The sequence below is a fragment of the Megalobrama amblycephala genome, linkage group LG10, assembly GCF_018812025.1.
Source record: "Megalobrama amblycephala isolate DHTTF-2021 linkage group LG10, ASM1881202v1, whole genome shotgun sequence".
Lineage (NCBI taxonomy): Eukaryota > Metazoa > Chordata > Actinopteri > Cypriniformes > Xenocyprididae > Megalobrama > Megalobrama amblycephala.
The window spans coordinates 23,040,305-23,066,612 of record NC_063053.1 but is presented as its reverse complement, the minus strand read 5'-3'; the positions used below and the strand labels follow the sequence as shown (position 1 = coordinate 23,066,612).

Below are 26,308 nucleotides of genomic sequence, written 5' to 3'. Positions count from 1 at the left end.
ATCAAAACAAAAACTCCATGGGTTAGGGTTTGAAAATGAAGAAATTAAGGTAGACTTAAATATTAGTACTGTAATTATGCATTTGTACTGTAAAATAAATACAAATTGTTATTATATTTTTCTTAAATGCTCAATTGTTTTATATTGCAGTGAAACATTACATTAGTAATATTTCTGATTTTAATATTTTTATTTAATAAGAATTATTATTATTATTTTATAGTCATACTGATTCACAATCACAAAATGTTTCGCCGAATTGTGCAGCCCTACAAACGAGCACAGCAAATCTGGAGCTTTAGAAGAAAATCACAAATTTTTTTTTATCAGTAAAGTCACAATTAGATTTTTTTTTTTTCCCCTCCAAATTGTGCAGCCATTGCCAAATTGTTGTTCTTTTTTGTGATGTGAGTAAGCTAAATGTAAATGATGGGTCTTGCAGTGGTATCCATGTGTTAAGTGGCGGCAACGGAGGGGTGAGGGGTGTCGGCAGTCTGCGTCTGAATGTTCTGGCACGAGGACCACAAAACCCTGCAGCAGGTGTCTGGGAGGACTTTTGGTCTGCCCGGAGACTCCCTGGGGGATTTTGGGGGAATTGATGTATGTGTTTGGGGCAGATGGATGACTCTGGATTTCCTCAGAGTGGTCTTTGTGAGTGAAATCACAGATTAAGTCAACCCAAGTCTGACCCCACTGTGAAAGTGATCCTTTCCTTCATTGCTTGACAATGGCCCCGTATCAATATCATTTTCCTCCCACACAAACACACAGACATGCACGTGTCCAAATACACCTACATACACAGTTTGTCTCAGCATGATGGGGAGTTTTTTGCACCAGTTTGCTCCCTCCCACTAGCAAATGCAGTCCTTTTTTGTTCGTTTCATTGTCTATGGGATGAATGTCCTCTTCTGATGCTTTTTGTAATGCTCTTAAAAGACTTTTATTAGTTCACTTTTAGTTTTTGAATACATTTCTTCTAAACTTGTGTCTCAAGTGGTCACCCTCAGAGTTTTTTTTTTTTGTTTTATTAAACTTAAAAATTAAAACTTTAGTTTGGAGACAGAAGACATTGTACATTTGCAGTTAAAGTTTTGCATGTCTTGTTGAACATGAGAGCTGCTATTTTATATCCAAATCTGTATTTAAGCCTCAGCAATATGAAATGTTAAATGTTGGTGTTATGACAGTTTAAAGCACAGTAATATATTTGACTAGTTCTTCCTACTCTAATTTAAATTTTTTCACACATGAGAGGGCAAGATTTCCTTAGCTATGTAGACACAATATAACTTGCTTCTTGACTTTGCTGTGGATTTCTTAAATTCTTCCATTTTGATGTCCGAAATGTGGAGTTTACCAAAGCTGTTCATCGCCATAATCATATTTTGGATTGTTCTGAATTCTGTTCAGGCTCAAGGACTCGTCCAAAGATGTGCCCCAGCAGAATACTGAGGTGGATGAGTCTTGGGACGAGCCCAGCCAGGAAGAGGAGAATCTCTACAGCACCTCCCCTCCCCGCACTCCTCGGCAGATGAAACGCATGTCCAACAAACACCAGAGAAACAGCCAGGGGTCAAAGGGCAAAGGTGAGAGCCCTTAATGTTGCAAGTTTCTGAAACATATGGTGTTAGGGCCCCATCAGTGGTGCACAGCCATCATTCTGGAGTAACATTAAAGCGCTTGAGATCACGTTGAATGAAAATTTATGCATTTGACGTTTAAATAAAGAAAAGTGCAGCACCTCCAGCTCTGTGTTAATTCATAAGGGGCAAAACAATGATTATTGTTGAAGATTTTATTGAAGAATAACATCTAGGGCTGTAACAACTAAGAACATTTTTTGATAATCGATAATGAAAAGAGTTAACAATAGTCAGATGTTTGCACTATTCACAGAGATATCAGTATATAACTCGGGGGATGGAAAAAAAAATGGCACATAATTTTAATATTCTATTATATTGCTTGTAAATAATACAAGAAATACAGTGCATAGTATATTAAGTAGATCTAGAAATGTATGACAGTTTAAAGATTTATTGTAATAAATGGTTTTGGTCATCTGTCTTCAACTTTCATCTCTTTCATCAACAGAGAAGCCGTCTTCCTCCAGCCCGTTGTCTCAACGAGAACGTGAAGGAGCCAGATCAGCCGAACCTCCTGAAGAACACAGCTATAAGCAGGAAAAGAAGCAGCGCTTCAATCAGCGCTCCAACGAGCGGGACAGCAAGTTCGAGGGCTCCTTCATGCTGGATTCGGTGTCCAAGTCCAGTACCATCGGTTCCAGAAACATGGATCCCCGCAAGCCCTACCTGAGCCTGGGCATGCTGCCTGTGCGTACCCACCGGCAGACCTCACGCACAGACTGTCCGGCGGACCGCCTCAAGTTCTTTGAGACTCTGCGGCTGCTGCTTAAACTCACCTCCATGTCATCCAAGAAGAAGGAGAAGGAGCAGCGAGGCCTGGAGAACACTGCCTTCATGGGCCAGAACAATGAGGTCATCTGGTTGGAGTTGCAGGCCTGGCATGCCCGCCGTAGCGTCATGGAGCAGGACTTGTACCTATACACTGCCCGCCAAGCCATACCTGACATCATCAACGAGGTTCTGCACTTCAAAGTGGATTATAGCAGCCTAGCCGGGCTTGAGAGCAACGCCTCGGTCGAGGAGAGCAACTCCTCTCCCGGTGAAACCAACTGCAGGAACGATCCGTTTAGCTTTACTACCTGTTCCACGTCCTGGGGAGAGATTGACGCCGCTGCTCCACTTTCTTCAGCGCTGGAGTGCCGGGAGCACCTGCAAAGGCAGCGGGTAGCTTTCGATCAGGTCAAGCGGGTCATGTCTCTGTTGGAGTCAGTGGAGGCTCTTTATCCATCGCTGCAAACCTTGCAGAAGGACTACGAAAAGTACGCAGCTCGGGATTTCCAGGGCAGGGTGCAGGCGCTCTGCTTGTGGCTCAATATCACTCAGGACCTGAACCAGAAGCTGCGTGTAATGGGCACCGTGCTGGGCCTCAGGGACCTTTCCCGCATCGGCTGGCCCATCTTCGAGATCCCTTCGCCTCGCTGTTCCCGTGGCAATGAGGATGACGAGGATGACACCGAGTCCACCGCTACCTTCACCGCCGACAACGACGGGGAAGATAGGACCTTGAGTGAGGCGACCAGTGATGGGGAGCAGTCGCCTTGCCTCACACCAAAGTTTTCACGCCTCATGTCAGAGGAGGAGTTTCTGCCACGGGACAACGAGACCTGCTACTGTCCCACCGCTATATACAGGCCGTTTGTGGATAAGGCACTTAAACAGATGGGACTGCGTAAACTGATCCTCAGACTGCACAAGCTGATGGACCGCTCGCTGCAGAGGTCCAGAACTGCTCTGTTGAGTCACATGCCGGCTCAAGAGGTGAGAGAGCAACTGTGGTGCTGTCAGGACGTTAGTTTGGTTCTAAATGTGTGGAATATCAGAGAAAATACGAAAACATTTCTTTTGGCTTCATGGCAGTTTGGAAAGAATGAGAGAAGTTGTTTTAAAGGATTAGTTCATCCCAAAATGAGAATTTTTTCATCATTACCTCACCTTCATTTTGTTCCAGACCTGTATGACTTTTTTGCTTCTGTGGAGCACAAAGAGGATCTGTACTAGTTGCCCTTTCATGCTATTGCTATAAATGGGAGCCTGAAGTTCCATAAAGGTCAAAAGGTCATTATTCACTGTAGGGGTGGGCGATTTACCAGTAGACATGATAAACCAGTACAGATTTGACGGCCGGTAGAGATTTTGGATTATCATCTCTATCTGGGTTACACTCATGTGATGTTGAGGTGCTGTGCCATTTAAGCCTTGCCAGTTTAAACCCTTTAAGCAATTTTAAACCTTTCAAGCACTATAAGAAGCAAACGGAACTCAAATTGGTACTTGCATGCTGTTCTGACAGACATAAAGCACAGCGTCTACTAGGGCTGGGCGATATATCGCATGCGATTGTCACGCGCATTTCGTCAGTAAAGCCGGTTCCCTGATTACCGCTAAATCGCCATCACCTGCTTTCAAATGGAGCGCCATTTAATAGACAGAGCTGTAGATCACTGACAAGCTACGCAATATCGCGTTCATTATTGCAGATGAATCGCCTTCGATAATGAACGCGATATTGCGTAGCTTGCGTAGCTTGTCAGTGAACTACGGCTCACTACGTGACAGTCGCATGCGATATATCGCCCAGCCCTAGCGTCTACTGAATTGAGTTCTTTTTTTGCGGTTTATTGCACTTGACTGTCTTGGCGAGTATCAATGTAAACGCTGTTTATGTCTTAAGTAGTGCTGGGCGGTATGACCAAAAATTTATATCACGGTATTTTTCGAAATTATATCGGTTTCACGGTATATGACAGTATTTTTTCCCCTATGCATGACCGGGCGTTAACCACATTTTCTACTGATTGAGAGAGGAAATAATGCAGTAGATTGACTAGAATGCCCTGTTTTACTGTCATGATGAGTGAATATTGTAGAAAAATTCCACACTAGAGTTAATACAGGTTTACAAAGCCCCACAAAATTATGCTGTGGAGAGACAACAACCAATAAAACACAGACCTGTAACACACTCATTACAGACACGTGAATATTAAAATATGACCATAGAGATAGAAAATAAAAGAGTTGAGGGAACCTTAAGCATTTTAAAAATCTTACGCTATATAACAACAAACTGCCAAAACGAGGGAGAAACGTGGAAGAACATTTAAACTGTCTAAGGATATTTTCAGTAACGTTACATTTAAGAGCACTGCAGTCTCTGAACAAATGACACACGTACGTTTAACACAGAAAGAATAAAGCAGTTAAATTTTTGACCAGTCTATTTATTAACTTACATCGTCTTCTGTATAGCAGAATAACCCATCGTGTCATCGCGGTCGTGATCAGACGTACAGTTCAGTGTCCTTTGCATAACGTTACATTTCATTTGAAGAAGACGTGATGAAATATGTGCGCATACACGCTGCTGGTTCATGTTTAGAGCACTAGAGTATATGAAATGGGTCTATAAAAAACTTAAACACGCTCGCTCCGGTCTATATATCCATGTGGAGAAAGTTTATCTCATCACGGCGCTGCGCGCAGAAACCGCTCTCTCGCGCGCGCCGCGTCTAGTTTGAATTCTTCGCTGTAATCAAGGGCTGAATCCGAAATCGCCTCTTATAACCTCAAATAGGGCATTATTTGAGGCGACAGCCATTTGTAGTGGTGTCTGAAACCATAGTGGACGTTATTGAGTGCACTCATTCAATCTCACATTGCACCGCAATAACGAGTGTACAGCCGATGTAACTGTGCTCTCACTACAGTGCAACAGTGAAACGGGACGCTCTCAAACAAGTGACGGGCTGCGCCGCGTTCCGAACGTTGGTTAAGCGACACATACCGGTATTGCGGTATCATCAAAATTCATATCATAACAAAAATAAATACCGGTATTCGGTATGAACCGGTATACCACCCAGCACTAGTCTTAAGTAAACGTAAACATTTAGGATAAAATCAGTTGTGTGTCAGTATATTAGGTCCGTGCATTAGGTCTTAAAGTGACAGCAGCCTAATACACCTGGTGCCATCTGTGTCCTGAATATTAATCAAACAACAAAAGACAAAAATGTCTTTTGTAGCTTTAATAAGAGTTAATGTATATTTATTTTATATAAGGAAGATTATGAAGTGATTTATTTTATTTCAATTTTATGAAATTCAGTGTAATCTAAAATTTTGGCATCAAAACAACCAGCAAAAATAACAATAATGTTATATTTATAAATTGTATGATAAAATAAAATTACTCGTATTGTGGTATTAAAATTTTGGTGATATTGCCCACCCCATGATTATCTTTATGCTGTTTATGCAGATTTGTGAATGACTCATTCTAACCAGTTTTGTGGACCGGATCACTGGTTCACAAAACTTAAAACTTTGTTTCACTCACATTGTAAAAAGAATATCATATGGGTTTGGAACAACATGAGAGTGAGTACATAATTACATAATGTTTATTTGCATGAACTCTTCCTTTTATGGTTTGGATGTCAGTGTTCTGTCTTTTTCATTTTTTCTTATCAGTATTGCTGCAATATTTCATGGTATTCTGTTTTATGTTGATAACTGAATTTCCATGTCCATATTCTCCTCTGCTCCTGTTAGCTGTCAGTGGTCCCGGGTTATTCTTTGCAGCACTGTGACTACCTTCCAGAGCTATCTCGTCACGTGTCTGGTCAGGTGGAAGAGGAGGCAGAGTCAGGACACGTATCGTGGGAGGAGCTAATGGACATGGACCTGCCCTCATTCCGGCCGGCTTTCTTGGTGCTTTGCCGTGTGCTGCTAAATGTTATTCACGAGTGCCTAAAACTGCGCCTTGAGCAAAGGCCTGCAGGGGAACCGTCCCTGCTTAGCATCAAGCAGGTCATTACTTACACACATATTGTACATACACTGCCATTTTTAATATATACTGTATATATCAGTCTTCTCAGGTCCTAAAATCTGTACCCGACCCGAATATGTTCTTACCCGAACCCGAACTTGCATAAATACATTTTTAAAAGAAAAACCCGACCAGAGACAGACCTGACTAAAATTGGACCCAAATCCAACCCAATGGCATTTATCTAGACTCGAATGTAAACTGCATTGATGTGTGCACAGCCCCCGCAGTCAGTCAGAAAAAATCAAAAATTTGATTGATTCGCCATTACTTTAATTTATTTATTTAGTTATTTATTATTATTTCCTGCCTGATGGTTACAAGTTAATTCTTAGTTCAGCTTTCAGTTGTGACCAGTGGATTGGAAAGATAAATTTGATAGGTTGATAAAAATTAAACCGATAGCCTAATAAATCATGGATTTGCTAGTGTTGTCTGCAACGCTATTTTACCTCATCTCCGGCGAAGGGTTTCTGCACACAAAAAAGAAAGGCCCTGCATGGATCTCATTGCTATAAGATGGATTTCGGTGTGCAAGGTTACAAGCTTTTGTTCCTTTTCTACATGCATTTCTCAAAAATATACTTAACACAAACTCGCAAATACTCTCTGAAGTGCTGAAATGTCAAAATGTCAATCACTCAGTGTCAAACCTCATTACGTCATAACTTTTGGCGTAATGTTATTTACCTGACCATAAGATGATTAAAGTTTATTATTCAGGTCTTCTCGGGTCCATTCGGAAAAACCACATTTATTTTAAATTACCTGAGACCCGAGGCCACTAACACCAAACCTGACCCATGTCTGAGGCACTCGTCGAAGTTTTGGATACCAACCCGCTCAGGTCTCTGGTCGTACCTTTCAAATCCAAGTAGACTCGTGAAGACCTCTAATAAAATATATATATTATAATATAATATAATATATTTCTTTTTTATTTATTATTCATTGACAAGGCTATTGATTTTGGAACTGATACACAGTGAACTACCACTACTGTCCTAGTAGATATGGTTATCAGCTAATACAGCTGACAAAGTCAACATACGAGTCTATCAATAAAATTGCATTACTTTTTTGATTGCTTAGTTGTGAAACTAAAAACACTGATAGTGTTTTTTTTTTTTTTTTGTAGATTTGAATTTATTGATAATTATGACTTACGGCTGTTTTGATCTGTGATGCTTCTTGGGGGCATTGTGTTTGACACTCATAAACTCTTAAAAACTATTCACACATTCGGCATGACTAAGTTAAATCCCATGAAATGATTCCTAGAGGCTACAACAATGACTGAGTGCTGTGCATTTGTGTGTATTGTAGTTGGTGCGTGAGTGTAAAGAAGTTCTTAAAGGAGGGCTCCTGATGAAGCAGTACTACCAGTTCATGCTGCGAGGCGTCGTCACTGACCCCCAGGGTCTACAGACTAACGCCAACATCGACGAGTTTGAGGAGGATCTCCATAAAATGCTAGAGGTGGGTTTTGGACTGACTAGTGTTGTAATCTTATTCATCAACTTTTTTTTTTTTTTTTTTGCTTTTACATTCATGACAAAGTGCCAGTGATTCATAGAGAAAGTGAATCTTGCTATGCTAAATTCCATATGAAATGCACCAGAGATCAAGTGAAATATGACCCAGATTCTTTATGATGGCGTGAGTTTGATATGATGCATTTAATGATAAACATTGCCTGTACTCGCCACATACAGTAAGGCCACATTTACACTGCAGGGGCCTGATGTATAAACGTTGCGTACGCACAAAAAAAGGCACTGAAATGCGCGTGCTCGATTTTCCACGTGCACATTGGGATTTATAAAAAAAAATTTTTAATGACCAACTTACATCTTCTTTTAAAAGTGATCCATATCCGCTATCTGCATTTACACTATAGGCTACACTTGGCGAAACAACCCAAGGTAGGTGTACTGACCCAGAAAAGCTGAAAAGGAAGTGAAAACGGTGCAATTTGCAATGAACGCAGACAAAATAATACAAGCTTTTGCTTTCTGCATCATTTTTAAAGGTCAGCAAAAGATTGGTTTAAGCCTTCGTCCTCCATTGTGCCTTTGAAAACAGTCATGTGATTGCGGCTGGTGTCCACTGTTGCTTTTTCAATGACTATTACTCGCATTGACGGGAATATCCAATCTTATTTCCACATATGAATGCCTCATTCATATGAGACCAATCTGAGAATATTGGACCAACATAAAGTTTTAGCGGATATTAAGCAGACAATATTAATACTCTGTTAGATGACATGTAGGTAAAAAGTTACTTATAGTTAGTAGGATGTCTAAAGTGGACTATTGAAATAAAGGGTTACCTAAAAGTGTTGTTCAGAAGAATCCAGCAACGTCTCCATCATGAACAATAGGGATCTGGGATGAGCTTGAAAAAAGTACACAGACAAAAAAAATGTCTTCTGTGTGTCTGTGTATGCAGGTGTACTTTGACTATATGCGCAGCTGGATCCAGATGTTGCAGCAGCTGCCTCAAGCCTCCCACAGCCTGAAGAACCTGCTGGAGGAGGAGTGGAACTTCTCCAAAGTCATCACTCCATACATCCGGGGTGGAGAAGCCCAGTCTGGGAAACTCTTTTGGTTTGTCTTTTCTCTCTGTGCATTAGCTGTTTGAAGAATAGCATTTCTATGATATTGATTTTATGAAAAATGAAAAATTATTAATCTTGTGTTGGAATACAGATGCAAATTAACAGCCAAATCAAAAGTAAAGTGCGCAAAAAGCATCACTGTATGTTTGTGTTTTTCAGTGATATTGCTGGCATGCTGCTGAAATCCACTGGAGACTTTCTGGATGCAGGACTTCAGAAGAGTGGCAATGAGTTCTGGGAGTGTGCAGATGATAGCACTGCCTCAGATGAAATCAGGTGTGTATGAGAGAACACTTAATGAGTAATCTGCACTAAAAACACAGAACTAGACTTTGGAGTATGTGCTCAGTGCCGTTTTATCAAATCTGATGTATCCATTCCAGAGAAAATGTTTCTCATCTGAAATCTGTTAAACATGGGTTGGGTTATAGGAAGAAGCGATAGATAGATTATCAATTCTGTTGGTGCCACTAGTGTCAAACACTTCACCTTTCAAATGTAGGTTTTAATATTTACAGTTGCTTTTGCAAAAAAGTACTTGTTTTTTGACTTGTTTTTGTAAATATTTCATATAAAGTTCATAGGTTTGGGTTCAGTAAGATTTTTTGTTTTCTAAAGAAAATAATTTTGTTCAGCAAGGACACGTTAATTTCATCAGCAACAGTAAAGACATTTATAAAGTTACAAAAGTTTTCTATTTCAAGTAAATGCTGCTCTTTTGAACTTGAATATTCTTCAACACTCATTTATAATGAGAAATTTAGCAACATTTCCCCCCCCAACATTTTCAATCATGAGACTAGAATAAAGCCTGCTGAAAATTTTGCCATCAAAGGAATAAATTATAATTTAAAATAAGTGTTTTCTATTGTTATATACTTTAAATTGTAATACCATTTTACAGTATTACTGTTTTTACTGTATTTTTAATCAAATAAATGCAGAACATAAGAGAAAAATCATACTGACCCCAAACTATATATATATATATATATATATATATATATATATATATATATATATATATATATATATATATATATATATATATATATAAATATTCAGGTGTTTCAATCACTTCCATGGACAGTGCGCAGAACAAAAATGTTAATCTAGTGACAGCCCTAATATATATATTTTCCACATTGATAATACATTTTTATATATTTTTTTGCATTTATCCCTGTTTTTTTTTTCTTTCCCTGCAGGCGTTCAGTGATTGAGACGAGTCGCTCACTCAAAGAGCTCTTCCATGAAGCCAGGGAAAGAGCATCTAAAGCTCTGGGCTTTGCCAAGATGCTGCGCAAGGTGAGTTCACCAGTAGACCCACTTTCACCTGTCTTTTAGTGCTTTGAGTTTAAGAAAAGGGCATTATAAATAAAATGTATTATTATTATTATTATTATTATTATTATTATTATTATTTACACTTTGGTATGTCACTGTGATGGCCAATTTTAACATTCTGCTTTACTCCCATACAGGATCTTGAGATTGCTGCGGAATTCAGCCTAACCAGTGGAGTACCCTCTCTCCTCCAAGCTCTGAAGGCCAAGAATTACGTCAAAGTAATAACATGTTTCTCTATATTAATGATAGGCTGCTATTGACAGATGCTAAATAATTTTGTATGTCTCTTTTCTTAGGTCCAAATCCCAGGACTGGAAGAGCTCCAGGTGTTTGTCCCTTGTAATCTGATGGACCAGCGGCTGGTCATCTTGCAGCTGCTAAATGCAGCAGCTGGAAAGGACTGCTCAAAAGAGCCAGACGAGATCCCAGAATTTGAGGCCTACCTGCTCATGAGCAAGCATGGAGTCGGGGACTCGACCGCCGATGGCACTTGGGCTGAGTGGGATGGCACTGTGCTCAAACTGGTGCCTCAGATGGAGACTGTGGACACTTTACGGGCCATGAAGGTATGACTCGTTTAATATGTACAGTACTATTATATATTAAATATTAAAAAAAAAATTATATATAGATCTTCTCAGTTATGCTTCTTCTAATATGTCATATATGATTCCTAGGTGGACAATCTCTTGCTGGTTGTGATGCAGTCGGCCCACCTGGTGACACAACGCAAAGCTTTCCAGCTATCAATGGAAGAAATTCTCACCCTCAGCCGAGAGCAGACATCCAGCCAGCCGCTTATCGTCTGTGCCTTGGAACAACTCAAGGTGATGGAGACCAACCCCAGAAAAACAAACTATGTTTTGTGGTCCCAGTTTATGTTTTCTGATATATCAGCTGATGTGTACTTGTTTTCTGACTATCATTGGAGTTTTTGGAGACCCACTTTCATATTACATCAAGCAGGAGTTTCAGTCTGTGTCACTTAATGCTGATGTAGTTAACAAATGGAGTATGCACTTGAATCTTCTCACACAATACGAATACACATGGAAATCCCGGGTTTAAGGAGCGCAACGAATCTTGGTTTTGCTCCATAGACACGAGTTACGTTTTTATGTGATGATCTGAAAACCAATAACTATGCGTCAGCACACCGGATGTTTGCAAAGCAAATTTGGTTTGAGCTGCTCTTTTAAAGAACATTTTCTGTCCTTTCAGAATGAAGCTCTCCAGCTGTGCATCAAGATCAACACTGCAATTGACCGTGTGGAATACATGTTCATGTCGGAGTTTGAGGCTGAGGTGGAGGAGACAGAGAAGGCCACACTGCAGCAGTATTACAGGGAGGCCATGATTCAGGGCTACAACTTTGCTTTTGAGGTCCGAGTCCAATGGATTTCTGTGTATATTTTTATATGAATGCTCCACAGCACATTAAAGTCACCATGAAATCAAAATTGACAATTTGCCCTACGTAATCTTTAATCAAAAACATTTCCCCCTCACAATGAATTTATTCTCTGGTGATGTGTGCACTGGCGGCAACAATCCAACCAATAGAACATTTGAGAGCAGACGTCAGTTACTCACTGCAGTTACGTGTGAATTGTGGTGGCAGAAAAACAGTGGTAACAAGTGGAGGAAAAGGGGCGAGATTCATTGTATTAGAGAAAATGTCTTTTTGTGCCTTTGGATGTCAAAATCGAAATGAAAAAAAAAAAGATAGTCTCCATTTTTACAGAAACCGTCGTTAAAGACCTTTAAAGCAAAACAGACATTTATGGTTGCAAGCCATTAAAAACAGACAGACTGGACTGATGAAACCTGTGATGATTAGTTTACTATTAAAGCATGAATTAGATGTAAATAATACATAATATTCAAATATGCAGTTCATATGGGGGCAAAATGTATTAGCCCTACAGTTATAGCATAAAAAAATGTAAACCTATAACATTTTACATAAGTTACATTTAAACCTATAACATTTTTATCTCATAATTCTGACTTTTTTCTCACATCTGTGATTTTATATCATAATTCTGAGGAAAAAAAAACGCCAGAATTGCAGCATATAAACTTGCAATGAGGAAAAAAGGCCGAATGTTGAGTTTAAATCACACAATTCTGATTTTTCTTCTCAGAATTGTGAGATATAAACTTGGAATTGCAAGGAAAAAGCCAGAATTTTGAGGAGATAACTTAAAATTATTCCGTTACTTCCATAGAATGCTACTGCAGAACTGTCATTTTCTGTCACCAGGTAGGCTCCGCCCACAAAACATGTCATCGCTGTTTGCAAACACACTTGTCCTGATAGACAAATCAAGTCCCACCATTTAACTCAGATTTACATCACAATAGGGAAGAATAGATGATCGCAATTTCCATTGTATGCCAACTTTAAATAGCTTACAAATATATTTATACAGCCCCAGGACCATCAAAAATTGTTTTTTCCCCTCCTTTTTAAAAAGAGCTAGTAATGAGGTGGTGTAGTCGTCTAATGGTTAAACGTCAAGATGGGTTTCTTGCTTCCTTGAATCTAATAAAAGTCTAATTAGTAATTAGCTAGTTACCCCTAATTCCCTTAAGTGCTGTCTTTACATCAGTGTTTACATTAATTAGACATGTGAGCTCAACAACATAGGACAGAAGGAAGGTCAGGGGTAGAAAAAACTCAAAGCTACTGTGTCAAGTATGAAACAAGCTAACATTTAAAGGTTTTTCCAGGTTTTCCAAAAGTCCAGTTCAATACACTTTTTTTTTTTTTTTTTTTATCCTGCAGTACCATAAAGAGGTTGTTCGGCTGATGTCTGGAGAGTTCAGACGACGAATAGGGGAGCGCTACATTGCTTTTGCCCGCAAGTGGATGAACTTTGTCCTCACAAAGTGTGAAAGTGGAAGAGGCACTCGTCCACGGTGAGTAGGCTCTGCTACAAAAACAAGTAGGGTGTCATGCAGTCTACTTCCTACATAATTAGCTTCAATTTGAGGCGTCTATCATTGAACTCTACCTCAGAATCGATCGCAATTGAGTTAGTTCTGATAAGCCTAGAAACAAATAGCACACAAATACTGAGTAAAACTGATATTTGATATTTTTAATACTTTGCTTCTCCATCTTAAAATAAATTTTTGAGTTTGTTGCAGTGCATTATGGGATTGCATTTTCTGTAAAGGATACATGCAATGTTTCCTCAGAGTTTGGCTAAAATAGTTATCTTAGAAGCCTGCATTATCATGCTGCCTACCTTTTGGAACAGCCTTTGCTTTGGAAGCGTGTTTATGTTGTCCTAAAATGCTGCATCCGTAGAAAGCTCACTAGATTTTGGAGAAGAGCCAGTGTTTCATCCCACAGAGATGCTAATGTTCAAAGTAAACATTTCCAACTGCTTTCTCAATAAATGATATTTCCACCTTGTTCTTTATAGCATGCTCACAAATGTTATTTGAAGTTATATTTTATTTTTAATCTCTAGGTGGGCGACACAGGGCTTTGATTTTCTTCAAGCGATTGAGGCTGCGTTTATATCAGCCTTGCCAGAAGATGACTTTCTGGTGAGATATCCGTGTCCTGCTGTTTTAATATCTGTTTTGGATATTGAGTTTAGTTTCTGTTTTGCAATTGAGTCTAGAATCATTAACATTATGTCTTATAGAGTCTGCAAGCTCTGATGAATGAATGTATTGGGCATGTTATCGGCAAACCGCACAGTCCAGTCAGCAGTATGTACTTTGGTAAGTGTTCTCTTCTCTCGCCCTGCAGTGTTTGTAATTTATACAGTGTTTGTCAGTTTATGCTGCCAGTGTATGTAATGATGACGGGCCAGTGTTGCATCATCATTCTCAGACGGCGACCAAATACTGAATTGAGCTCTCTTTCATGTCGTCTTGCGCTTTAACAGACATATTCAAATACTGTGTTCTTGTAGAAATAAATATCTTGCCTATCTTGATCATTGTGTTTTTCTTGTATAACAATTGATCATGACGTGATGTAACTCTACCATCAGGCCCACGAAACAGCCCTCGTCCTGTCAAAGTCCCCCGTTGCCATAGTGATCCGCCAAACCCATACCTCTTCATCCCTTCATCTCATGCCGAGGGTTTCAGGTAGGTTATGTTCTGGGTCTTCACCAGTAGCACATCTAGTGCAACAAATAACACATTATAATTCTTGTGAATATGTACTTCCTTTGCATGCCCTTGTTTTTGTTTTTTTTAAATGGAGGAGGGTTTAATTAATTGAGTCACGCTTCTATTAATGCTGTAGTTTGTAATGCTTTAACCACAATCTGTGCTGCAACATAGAGCTTCATATGGGTGTGCGTCGTGTTGTGTGTTTTGTCTGTATGCTGACATTAGAACATGAGTAAAGCTCTGCCTTATTTAATAATAAACACTTTCACACATGCACACACTATCCAAAGCAGAATGCTGAGGCCATCAGTCTTTTTTCCACCACAGCTCTCGGAGTCTCCCGTGTGATCTGCGTACCCAGTTGTGTCCCCCAGGTCCCCGTCCCGCCCCTCCATTACCCCCAGGGGAACACGGCCACGCCACCAAATCTTCCGGCGGCGTGCCCAATGACATCAGGTAGTCAGGACCACCCATTCTCAACCCCAAATGAAGCTCTGCAACATTTTCAGCATTGCATCCTTGTCAGAACAGCATCTCTCGTGGGTTTTGGGTTCATAAGTGAATTGGCAACAATCTGAAATGTATTATGAATGTTTTACACCAAGAAGACGTCGGGTACCAGAAAATCTTGGAACAGACTGCTCCTTCTGTAAAATGTTCTGTTTTATTACCCAAATCCATGAGAAAAGCATGCACCTTCTGTGTAATGCTGTTTTTACACTGGATGTTGTGATGATAAAGGGGTCATATCATCTATAATCAAATTTCTTTGATTGACACAGATGTACTGTGAAAACATACGGTCACAACTCTTACAACAACTCAATATTGAAAAATATTTGTTTAACCAAACGGCCAAAATAGAATTGTTTCTTATGTTAGAAACCCAATATATTAAAATGACTGGTTACATTTACGTGTCAACAATGCATATTGGGTAATCAGAACAATTACAGTGTGGTAATAAGAAAGATATATCATAGATTATTTCTAAAAACTAGAGGAACTAAAAGTAAGATTAATGTTTGCTCTGTGAATGTGGGAATGTTTGCTACACCTGAAGCAGGGTTAATATAGTTAACTAAACCAATAAAAAAAGATAAAATTCTGGTTGTCAAGGCAGCATTTCTAATTTTAATTTAGTTTAACTTATACTAAAATAACAAACTAAAAGTGAAATAAAAAGTAACAAAAAAATATATAGATTAAAAATGACAAAAAACACAAATGACAAAAGTTACTAAAACTTTAAAGGTGCCCTAGATTCAAAAATTGAATTTACCTCAGCATAGTTAAATAACAAGAGTTCAGTACATGGAAATGACATACAGTGAGTCTCAAACTCCATTGTTTCCTCCTTATATAAATCTCATTTGTTTAAAAGACCTCCGAAGAACAGGTGAATCTCAACATAACACCGACTGTTACGTAACTGTCGGGGTGTACGCCCCAATATTTGCATAATGCCAGCCCATGATCCCAACATTATGAAAGCCATTAGACAAGGGCAGCCAGTATTAACGTCTGGATGTGCACAGCCGAATCATCAGACTAGGTAAGCAAGCAATAACAACAGCAAAAAATGGCAGATGGAGCAATAATAACTGACATGATCCATGATAACATGATATTTTTAATGATATTTGTAAATTGTCTTTCTAAATGTTTTGTTAGCATGTTGCTAATGTACTGTTAAATGTGGTTAAAGTTACCATCGTTTCTTACTGTATTCACGGAGACAAGAGCCGTCACTATTTTCATTTTTAAACACTTGCAGTCTGTATAATTCATAAACAACTTCATTCTTTATAAATCTCTCCAACAGAGTAGCATTAGCCGTTAGCCACGGAGCATATAGCCTCAAACTCATTCAGCATCAATGTAAACTTCCAAATAAACACTGTACTTACGCGATTAGACATGCTGCATGACGCACACTTTGTAAAGATCCATTTTGAGGGTTATATTAGCAGTTTGAACTTTTTTTTTTGTTGTTTAAGGCAATCGCGAGCCTCGGGGGCGTGGAGCACAAGATTTAAAGGGCCACACTCCCTGAATCGGCTCGTTTATAATGATGCTCCAAAATAGGCAGTTAAAAAAATGAATTTAAAAAAATCTATGGGGTATTTTGAGCTGAAACTTCACAGACACATTCAGGGGACACCTTAGACTTATATTAAATCTTTTTTTAAAAAAATTCTAGGGCACCTTTAAAATGAAACTGAAAACAAAAATTCTAAAAATTATTTAATAAAAACTATAATAGTGTCTCGATGATAAAATAACACTGGTAGCTACTGTTCTGCGTATGCTTCTGAAGGATCCCAGTGTTAGAAATAAAGTTTACTTTAGTACATAATTGTTTTGTGATCATGTCACAATGTAAAGCGGGTGTTGTATTATTGCAGGATGAGGCAACACAGATTATATTAGACAAAACAAACCTGCAGTTTATGCGCAAGTGCAGAAAAATGCACTGTATTTCAATTCACATGGAATTGGAGCAAAATGCATGGCAATAAATGACCTGTTTAATTCACTTGAGAGTCAGAGAATGGTGAAAATGATTATTAAAGACTGAATTATTACGCAAGAAACATCCTTAAAATGTATGATAAAAATGTAAAAGAATCCTAAAGTATGATATGACCCCTTTAAGTTCAGTTCATGAAAGTGATGTAGTGCTCCATCTCAAACTCCTTGCCAGCCAGTTTGGATGAATAATCAACCCGCAGTAATTGTCTGCGTTTTCACATTGCTGTATGAGCCCTTCGCAGATGATTTGCTTTAATGACTAATGTTTGGTAAACTATGACCTTTGCAACTTTCACAGTGTCCAGCACTTCTGTATTGATAGCCTCTGTTGAGACATGCTTTAGCATGCATCATTGGCATTAACACCCTGTCCCGCTGTCATCAGGGTCATCGTTGACCCTGAAATCTCAGAGTTCTGTTTAAGGATCAACTCACCTTTACTTGTGATTGTTCATTAGTATATAAAAAATATAAAAATGTCTGATCCAAGTTCAGGACTCTGATGTATTTTATAGACTTTGTCCAACTTCCAAAATCCAATGTGCCACCCAACACATCCTTCTCATTATAAAAGCAATAAGTGAGGCTACGTATTACAGTAGCTATGTTTACATGGACATCTTTTGTTTCAATCATAATTAAATCTTTCAGATTGATCAATCCGAACATAGTGTTTACATAAACGCTAAATAAAGTGATGTTGATGTGCGTTTTTGTCACAAGCTTCAAATCGGATTTAAATTTTTGGCATGCGCACATTGCACGAATAAACCGTTTTCTGCTGTTGTCGCATACTATAGCCAAGTTCCTTTTCTTTGTTTTAAAAAGCAGACTTAATATTTGTATATTTTGGGTCCTAATCAGGTGACGGTAAGCACATGAAGTTCAGTTTTTAAGTGTTCGCGTGTCATATCGAATGGATTAGAAAAGGTTTAAACCTCCCTTTACAATCTGAATGAATTTTAAATCCAGTTTGGTCGATTCTTTCCAATTGACGTGGTTATATGTGACTTCTTTTTTTTTTTTTAATCAGATTGTGCTACTAGACTTATTACAAATGGATTATTAGAGTCCATGTAAACGCAGCTAGTGATTCTACCACAGTTAAGCAATGTTGTTTGGCACAACTTTCTCTTAACTATGGCAAAATAACTGTAATGCATGAGTGGCTTATCTCTTGTAATAAATGCCAGCAGCAGCAGTATTATAAAACACAACAATCATTTCTTTAAGATAATAATCACAATAATCAATATAGTTCATTAGCTTAACTGTCAAGCTGTCAAACAACATTAAAGGCATGGTCACACAGAGAACGATAGCTATAAATGTAACGCTAACTATATTAGCATCCACACCAGCAGACAATATCGTTCTGTTTATTCTAAGCGCATGCTGCAGTTTTGTTGTCTTGTTATCTTTAAAGCAAGATGGTTTCTGATTGGCTGTCAGTGTCATCAGCTGGAAGAAATCATTCTGAAAGTGATTCCAGTGATATTGTTTCTCTGTGCATGTGGTGTGGACTCTTCTATAGTTTTATATTTAGAACGATTTTTAGAACTGTTTATCGTTATAGTTATCGTTCTTTGTGTGAATGGGCTTTAATAGCTTGACGGATAACTTATGAACTTTCATGATAAAATCAGAGGCAGAGGTTGTTGAATATCATTTGAAAGAGGTTAATGCTGCTTATTGTGACTCTAACACTGTTGCGCTTTAGTAGAGCTGGCTTTCCCATCTGCTGTTGTGTTGCTGTAAGACTTAAGCATGCTCATCATATCTAACATGTTTCATTTTATTTTCATTTTTGCATGCAATGGTGTCTCAACCGATTTCTTATCTGAATTAAGGTAGTGACTATATGTAATTTGACTCTTTTCTGCCACATAGGGGTTCCAATGTACATGAGAACGACCGTCTCTCATCTGTGGCGGCGGAGCTGCATTTTAAATCCCTCAGTCGCCACTCCAGCCCGACAGAGGACAGAGAAGGTATAGATGCATTACTTGAATGTGTAAAAAGTGTCATGCTTAATAAACTAATTCTGTAAGTTTTCTCTTGTATTTCTAGAGCCCTCGTATCCTAAAGGAGACCCCAGCAGTACGGCCCGGCGCAGCTGGGAGCTCCGCAACTTCATCAGCCAGTCAAAAGGTAGAACACGTCAAAAAAGAAATGATGATGATGAGTTTGTCATGTAAAATAATAGGCGAAAGTAGGGCTGGGTGGATCCATAATTTCAGTCAAAAATTTCAGTCAACTAGAGGAGCCATATTTTCAGTCAAATAGTCATTGATTATTTATAATATTTAATGTAAAAACAAAAATATTGCTGTGAAATGATTTTAACACTAAACATGAATGATATTTAAATAAATGATATTTAATTATTTTAATTTAAATGCACCAGTACAAGAAGACATAGTGATAAACAGAAATTTTTACCTACATACACTACCGTTCAAAAGTTTGGGGTCAGTAAGGTTTTTAAATTTAAAAAAAAAAAATAAGAAATTAATGTTTTTATTCAGCCATGATGCATTGATTTGATCCAAAGTGATTTATTTTGAATATAATTTTTGTAACATTATAAATTCTTTTGTCATTCTATTCATCAAAGAATCCTGAAAAAATGTATTATGGTTTCGACAAAAATATTAAGTAGCACAACTGTTTTCAACGTTGTTAATAAGAAATGTTACTTGAGGTCTACGGAAGAGGATTAGGGCCAAGCAATAATAAAAAAATAAAACCATCTCGAGATTAAAGTTGTTAAATTTCGAGAAAAAACTTGTTAAATTTCGAGAAAAAAGTCAAGATAAAATGTTGAGAATAAAGTCATTAAATTACGAGAAAAAAGTCGTTAAATTACGAGAACAAATTCATTAAATTACGAGAAAAATGTAGTTAAATTTTCGAGAAAAAAGTCGAGATAAAATGTTGAGAATAAAGTCATTAAATTACGAGAAAAAAGTTGTTAAATTACGAGAACAAATTCATTAAATTACAAGAAAAATGTTAAATTTTGAGAAAAAAGTCGTTAAATTACGAGAACAAATTAATTAAATTACGAGAAAAATGCCGTTAAATTTCGAGAAAAAAGTCGAGATAAAATGTTGAGAATAAAGTCATTAAATTACGAGAAAAAAGTCGTTAAATTACGAGAACAAATTAATTAAATTACGAGAAAAATTTAGTTAAATTTTCGAGAAAAAATTCGAGATAAAATGTTGAGAATAAAGTCATTAAATTACGAGAAAAAAGTCGTTAAATTACGAGAACAAATTAATTAAATTACGAGAAAAATGTAGTTAAATTTTCGAGAAAAAATTCGAGATAAAATGTTGAGAATAAAGTCATTAAATTACGAGAAAAAAGTCGTTAAATTACGAGAACAAATTAATTAAATTACGAGAAAAATGTAGTTAAATTTTCGAGAAAAAAGTTGAGATAAAATGTTGAGAATAAAGTCATTAAATTACGAGAAAAAAGTCGTTAAATTACGAGAACAAATTCATTAAATTACGAGAAAAATGTTATTAAATTTTGAGAAAAAAGTCGTTAAATTACGAGAACAAATTCATTAAATTACGAGAAAAATGCCGTTAAATTTCGAGAAAAAAGTCGAGATAAAATGTTGAGAATAAAGTCATTAAATTACGAGAAAAAAGTCGTTAAATTACGAGAACAAATTCATTAAATTACGAGAAAAATGTCGTTAAATTTCGAGAAAAAAGTCGAGATAAAATGTTGAGAATAAAGTCATTAAATTATGAGAATAAAGTCATTAAATTATGAGAAAAAAGTCGTTAAATTAAGAGAACAAATTCATTAAATTATGAGAAAAATGCTGTTAAATTTAGAGAAAAAAGTCGAGATAAAATGTTGAGAATAAAGTAATTAAATTACGAGAAAAAAGTCGTTAAATTACGAGAACAAATTCATTAAATTACGAGAAAAATGTCGTTAAATTTCGAGAAAAAAGTCGAGATAAAATGTTGAGAATAAAGTCATTAAATTACGAGAAAAAAGTTGTTAAATTACGAGAACAAATTCATTACATTACGAGAAAAATGTAGTTAAATTTCGAGAAAAAAGTCGAGATAAAATGTTGAGAATAAAGTCATTAAATTATGAGAAAAAAGTCGTTAAATTACAAATTTGTTATCATAATTTAACGACTTTTTTCTCATAATTTAATGACTTTATTCTCATAATTTAATGACTTTATTCTCAACATTTTATCTAGACTTTTTTCTTGAAATTTAACTAGTTTTTTTCTCGTAATTTAATGAGTTTATTCTCAACATTTTATCTTGACTTTTTTTCTCAAAATTTAATGAGTTTTTTCTCGTAATTTAACAACTTTAATCTCAAGATGGTTTTATTTTTTTATTATTGCTTGGCCCTAATCCTCTTCCGTAGAGGTCCAAATCAACATATTAGAAAGATTTCTGCAGGATCATGTGACACTGAAGACTGCTGAAAATTCAGCTTTTCATTGCAGGAATAAATGTAATTTTATTAATATATTTAAATTTTAATAATATTTCACAATATTACTGTTAAAAACAGCCTTTTGAGCATGAGAGACATCTTTCAAAAACATTAAAAGATTTTAACGGCCTCAAACTTTTAAACAGTAGATTATATTTTAACTAAATATTTTAATAGATGAAAATATACTTAAACCATTTATTTACTTGTTTTCGCTGTAACAGAATTATTTATTATATTTATTATTTTTAATTATTGCAAATATAATGTACATATTCAGTATATCAACCACTGCTCTGAATTTTCTACAGACACAGCTGCACGTCAAAGCCCTATGGAGGCCGTCCGGCGCTCCATACGCACTTTCGACGACAAGCACTATATGCTCATGAGACAGCGAAACATCATAGGACAGGTGTGCAACACCCCCAAGTCCTACGATAATGTCATGCATGTGGGCCTGCGCAAGGTCACCTTCAAATGGCAGAGAGGCAACAAGATAGGTGAGTGTCCATCAGTATGCATACATTACACAGCAGAGGCCGTGCCTGTTGCATTTTCTTAACACTTTTTCTCATTGGTTATAGGCGAAGGGCAGTATGGAAAGGTTTACACTTGCATCAATGTGGACACTGGTGAATTGATGGCCATGAAGGAGGTATGTCCCCATCCCTGAATTGACATTTCATGGGTTTTGCATAAGACAGAGAGTAGGTAGTATGACCAAACGATCAATGATATTCGCTTCACCTGTGACTGGTTGTATGGTCATAATGTTTTGGCTTATCAGTGTATGTTATGTTTGTGTACACTAAGCACTTTGTAAATTGTAATTCAATTTGCTTCCAGATTCGCTTTCAGCCCAATGATCACAAAACCATAAAGGAAACGGCCGATGAGCTGAAGATCTTTGAAGGAATCAAACATCCCAACCTTGTCCGATACTTTGGCGTTGAGCTGCACAGGGTAAAAAGTTTTGTGTGTTTGTGTTATGCCAATGTCTGCTTAACAGTTTTGTTTATGCATCATTGTTCCTCTTGTTTTTTCCTGCAGGAGGAGATGTATATCTTTATGGAGTACTGTGACGAGGGGACCCTGGAGGAAGTGTCTAGACTGGGTCTGCAGGAACACGTCATCCGCCTCTACAGCAAGCAGATCACAACGGCAATCAACGTGCTCCATGAACACGGCATTGTCCACCGTGACATTAAAGGTCTTCATTTATTGCTTCAAGATCAGTTGCTCATTTCTTCATGAAAGATGATAGATATCATTCTGAGAATCAGATGTATATATTAGCTAGTCGGTAGGATGTCTTGGTGTCAGTTAAGAATTCATTGCATCAATAATTTTTCTCTTTCTTTTACTCTCCAGGAGCCAATATCTTCCTTACATCATCTGGTTTAATAAAGCTAGGGGACTTCGGCTGCTCCGTGAAGCTGAAGAACAATGCTCAGACGATGCCTGGAGAGGTGAACAGCACACTGGGAACAGCAGGTGAGCTGCTCAAAGTTGTAGTTCCCAGGTTTAAACACCAGAGGGCATGGCAAACTTTATGAATGGTATAGTGACATGTCCTGAAGCCACACCTGGCATACCAAAACAGTCTTTACTGTAGATCTCAAAAGACTTTTTGTTGTACAACTCTGTTAAGTATGCTGGTGGTCTAGACCTTTGTCCACTGATTTCGCTAGTTTTAATGAAGTATAAAAAAGTTTAAGTTGTTTCCAAAGGGTTTTTTTTTTTTTTTTTAATCACCATTACATGGTGATAAATCATATCTCATGATAAAGGGTCATTTGGTAAACCGAAATGCTTCCTGTAAGTCTTGAATCATTTTATACCATCTCCAAAATTATTTTAGTATTATTTATATATGTTTATAGTATTTACTAATATTTTGAATAAGCTTTTATTTTTATATTTTGTTTTCATTCTAATTTTAGTTAATTTTGTGTATATAGTTTTAGTAATTTTCATACTTCAACTTGATCTACTTATTTTATTTCAGCTTCCTTTCAATTAATGAAACAATTTTTAATAGTTTAAGTTAACAGTAACAAAACAGCAGTTTCATTATCACCAGTAGTATCAATAGAATTAAAGTTCAAGAATTGGTAGAAATAGTTTGAAATATAATAGGAAATTTTGAATATAAAAGGACTTTTAAGTGTTAAATACTGTATAGCTTAAATGCAAACTTTGTCAATCTAGCATCAGTTTGAACTAAATCTATTTAAAATAGTTTTCATTAAATAAAATTAAGCTAAAACAAAATATACATAGTATAAATATTAAATGGAAAAAAGTAAACAAAAATTAGAAATGTTGCTATGAAAAGTTTGTTGAATTACAATTACTTAAACTACAATAAAATAAGAAATAAAATAAGCTTAAAAGTGACTAAAGCACAACAAAAATGTCATCCCCCACCCCCCCAAATATATAAAAAGCCAATTTTAAATATGATTAAAAATATAATAGTATATAAATAATCCTAAAATAACACTGCCTGGCATCTGTCGCATTGTGATGATTACCACAAAAAACATAGTTTTTCTTTGTCATTTCTAGCATACATGGCTCCTGAGGTTATCACAAGAGCAAAGGGTGAAGGTCATGGTCGTGCTGCTGATATCTGGAGCCTTGGTTGTGTTCTCATAGAAATGGTCACTGGAAAGGTAAAGCCTGGTATATGTTTCATGCATGTATTTGTTTGGTCTTATTCTTTTTTTCATCCATGTACCAGCATTTCCCCAAACTGGTTTGAGGATAATGTAATGTACTGTTGTGAAAACATACCCGCTCTGCGCCCACTCAGCACTGAATCCTGAAAGGATTTTTTTGGGACTTGTCTACACATGCCTAACCAACCAGACTGGTACTGCCAATTACGACAAAACACGTTATATTCACCAGTATTGAAGTCTTTGTAATACCATCATTTAGCAACAGTGTTTTTAGTGTGTGAACCATAAAAGGTAACACTTTACTTGAAGGGGTGTGCATAAGACTGACATGACACCTTCATAATCATGACATGACACGTGTCATGAATATGAAGGAGGTTTTATGCATGTTTATGACAACTGTCATTAAGTGTCATTCGCTCAATTATGTCATTTTTAATGCAAAGATGACATTGTTTGAGATGTCTTTGTTACGACAACTTGACATAAACCAATACATCATAACCTGTCAGTGTCTTTGTCATGACAACTTGACATTAGCAAAACATCATAACCTGTCATAAACATGACATAGCAGATTGATTAGCAAACTTAAAAAACTACTTAGCTTTATGGGTTAACATTACATTACATTATTTTGGTAACACTTCAGTATAGGGAACACATATATAAATGATTAACTATGACTTTTCCCTCAATAAACTCTTAATTTACTGCTTATTATAGTTAATTGTTCGGTTTAGGTATTGGGTAGGATTAAGAATGTAGAATAAGATCATGCAGAATAAGGCATTAATATGTGCATTATAAGTACTAATAAACAGCCAATATTTTAGCCATATGAATGCTAATTGTAATAAGCAACTAGTTAAAAGACCCTAAAATAAAGTGTTACCATTATTTTATAACAGTGTCATCTTTTTTACGAAATTTGAAATTGTCTATTATCTGACCTTCTGTTGGAGGAAACTTAAAAAAAAAAAAAAAAAAAAAAAACATGAAATGAAAAATAGTCATGACACTGTTATAAAATTATTTGTCAGAGTATTGTTACTTAATGACATTTTAATGACAAGTTCAATTTGTACCACTGTACTTGAGCTCAAGATACATATTTATGACACTATTATAATGGCCTCATGTCAAAACCAACTACATGACAGTTTAATGCAATGTTAACCCATAAAGCTAAATAATGTCAAGTTGTCATGACAAAGACACTGACAGGTTACGATGTATTGGTTTATGTCAAGTTGTCATAACTCGGACATCTCAAACAATGTCATCTTTGCATTAAAAATGACATAATTAAGCGAATGACACTTAATGACAGTTGTCATAAACATTCATAAAACCTCCTTCATATTCATGACACATGTCATGTCATGATTATGAAGGTGTCATGTCAGTCTTATGCACACCCCTTCAAGTAAAGTGTTACCCTATAAAAAATACAAACATCATGCTACTGTAAGTAAATCATTTTCCTTCCTGTTTGTTTGTTTGTTTAATTCAGAGACCCTGGCACGAATATGAGCATAACTTCCAGATCATGTATAAAGTGGGAATGGGCCACAAACCACCCATTCCTGAAAAGCTGAGCACAGAGGGGAAGGACTTCCTGGCCCATTGCCTAGAGAGTGAACCAAAGCGGCGATGGACCGCCAGTGCCCTGTTGGACCATCCGTTTGTCAAGGTATGAACCCGCTCTCACCCATATACCTTATATACTATATCCTTAAGCAGATTCATGGGGTCACACATTTAATGGAGATGAGGCACTGCTTTCTGTGCCAAATTCATACAGAATGCCAAATTTCCAATCTGTTACTCAAATTAGATCCAAACAGCACTTCTAGTACATCCACCAACATGTTACACACTTATAAAAGCATAAGGCCAGACACTGACACAAATAAATTCTCATTTTGAGCAATAAACCAATGATTTACTTTAATGATGCACTGAAATTTCAGTCAAAATCAAT

At 36.9% G+C, this 26,308-nt stretch overlaps 1 protein-coding gene across 3 annotated transcripts in view; it reads left to right on the top strand.

The window, feature by feature from the left end:
- The window catches only part of map3k4 (mitogen-activated protein kinase kinase kinase 4), a 39,573-nt gene that overhangs the window by 11,878 nt on the left and 1,387 nt on the right, over positions 1-26,308 (top strand). For 2 of the 3 annotated variants that reach the window (XM_048205475.1, XM_048205477.1), the window contains exons 2-26: positions 1,414-1,589; positions 2,098-3,407; positions 6,204-6,461; positions 7,810-7,962; positions 8,938-9,095; positions 9,266-9,382; positions 10,315-10,414; positions 10,591-10,674; positions 10,753-11,022; positions 11,134-11,283; positions 11,678-11,839; positions 13,248-13,381; positions 13,942-14,020; positions 14,122-14,200; positions 14,476-14,575; positions 14,930-15,058; positions 19,028-19,128; positions 19,208-19,288; positions 21,943-22,134; positions 22,219-22,289; positions 22,481-22,597; positions 22,685-22,844; positions 23,006-23,128; positions 24,206-24,312; positions 25,838-26,017. In XM_048205475.1, coding sequence (XP_048061432.1) covers positions 1,414-1,589; positions 2,098-3,407; positions 6,204-6,461; positions 7,810-7,962; positions 8,938-9,095; positions 9,266-9,382; positions 10,315-10,414; positions 10,591-10,674; positions 10,753-11,022; positions 11,134-11,283; positions 11,678-11,839; positions 13,248-13,381; positions 13,942-14,020; positions 14,122-14,200; positions 14,476-14,575; positions 14,930-15,058; positions 19,028-19,128; positions 19,208-19,288; positions 21,943-22,134; positions 22,219-22,289; positions 22,481-22,597; positions 22,685-22,844; positions 23,006-23,128; positions 24,206-24,312; positions 25,838-26,017 — 4,591 coding nt within the window. The remainder of the gene's footprint in view (positions 1-1,413; positions 1,590-2,097; positions 3,408-6,203; positions 6,462-7,809; positions 7,963-8,937; positions 9,096-9,265; positions 9,383-10,314; positions 10,415-10,590; positions 10,675-10,752; positions 11,023-11,133; positions 11,284-11,677; positions 11,840-13,247; positions 13,382-13,941; positions 14,021-14,121; positions 14,201-14,475; positions 14,576-14,929; positions 15,059-19,027; positions 19,129-19,207; positions 19,289-21,942; positions 22,135-22,218; positions 22,290-22,480; positions 22,598-22,684; positions 22,845-23,005; positions 23,129-24,205; positions 24,313-25,837; positions 26,018-26,308) is intronic. The other variant, XM_048205476.1, reaches the window with a different exon arrangement.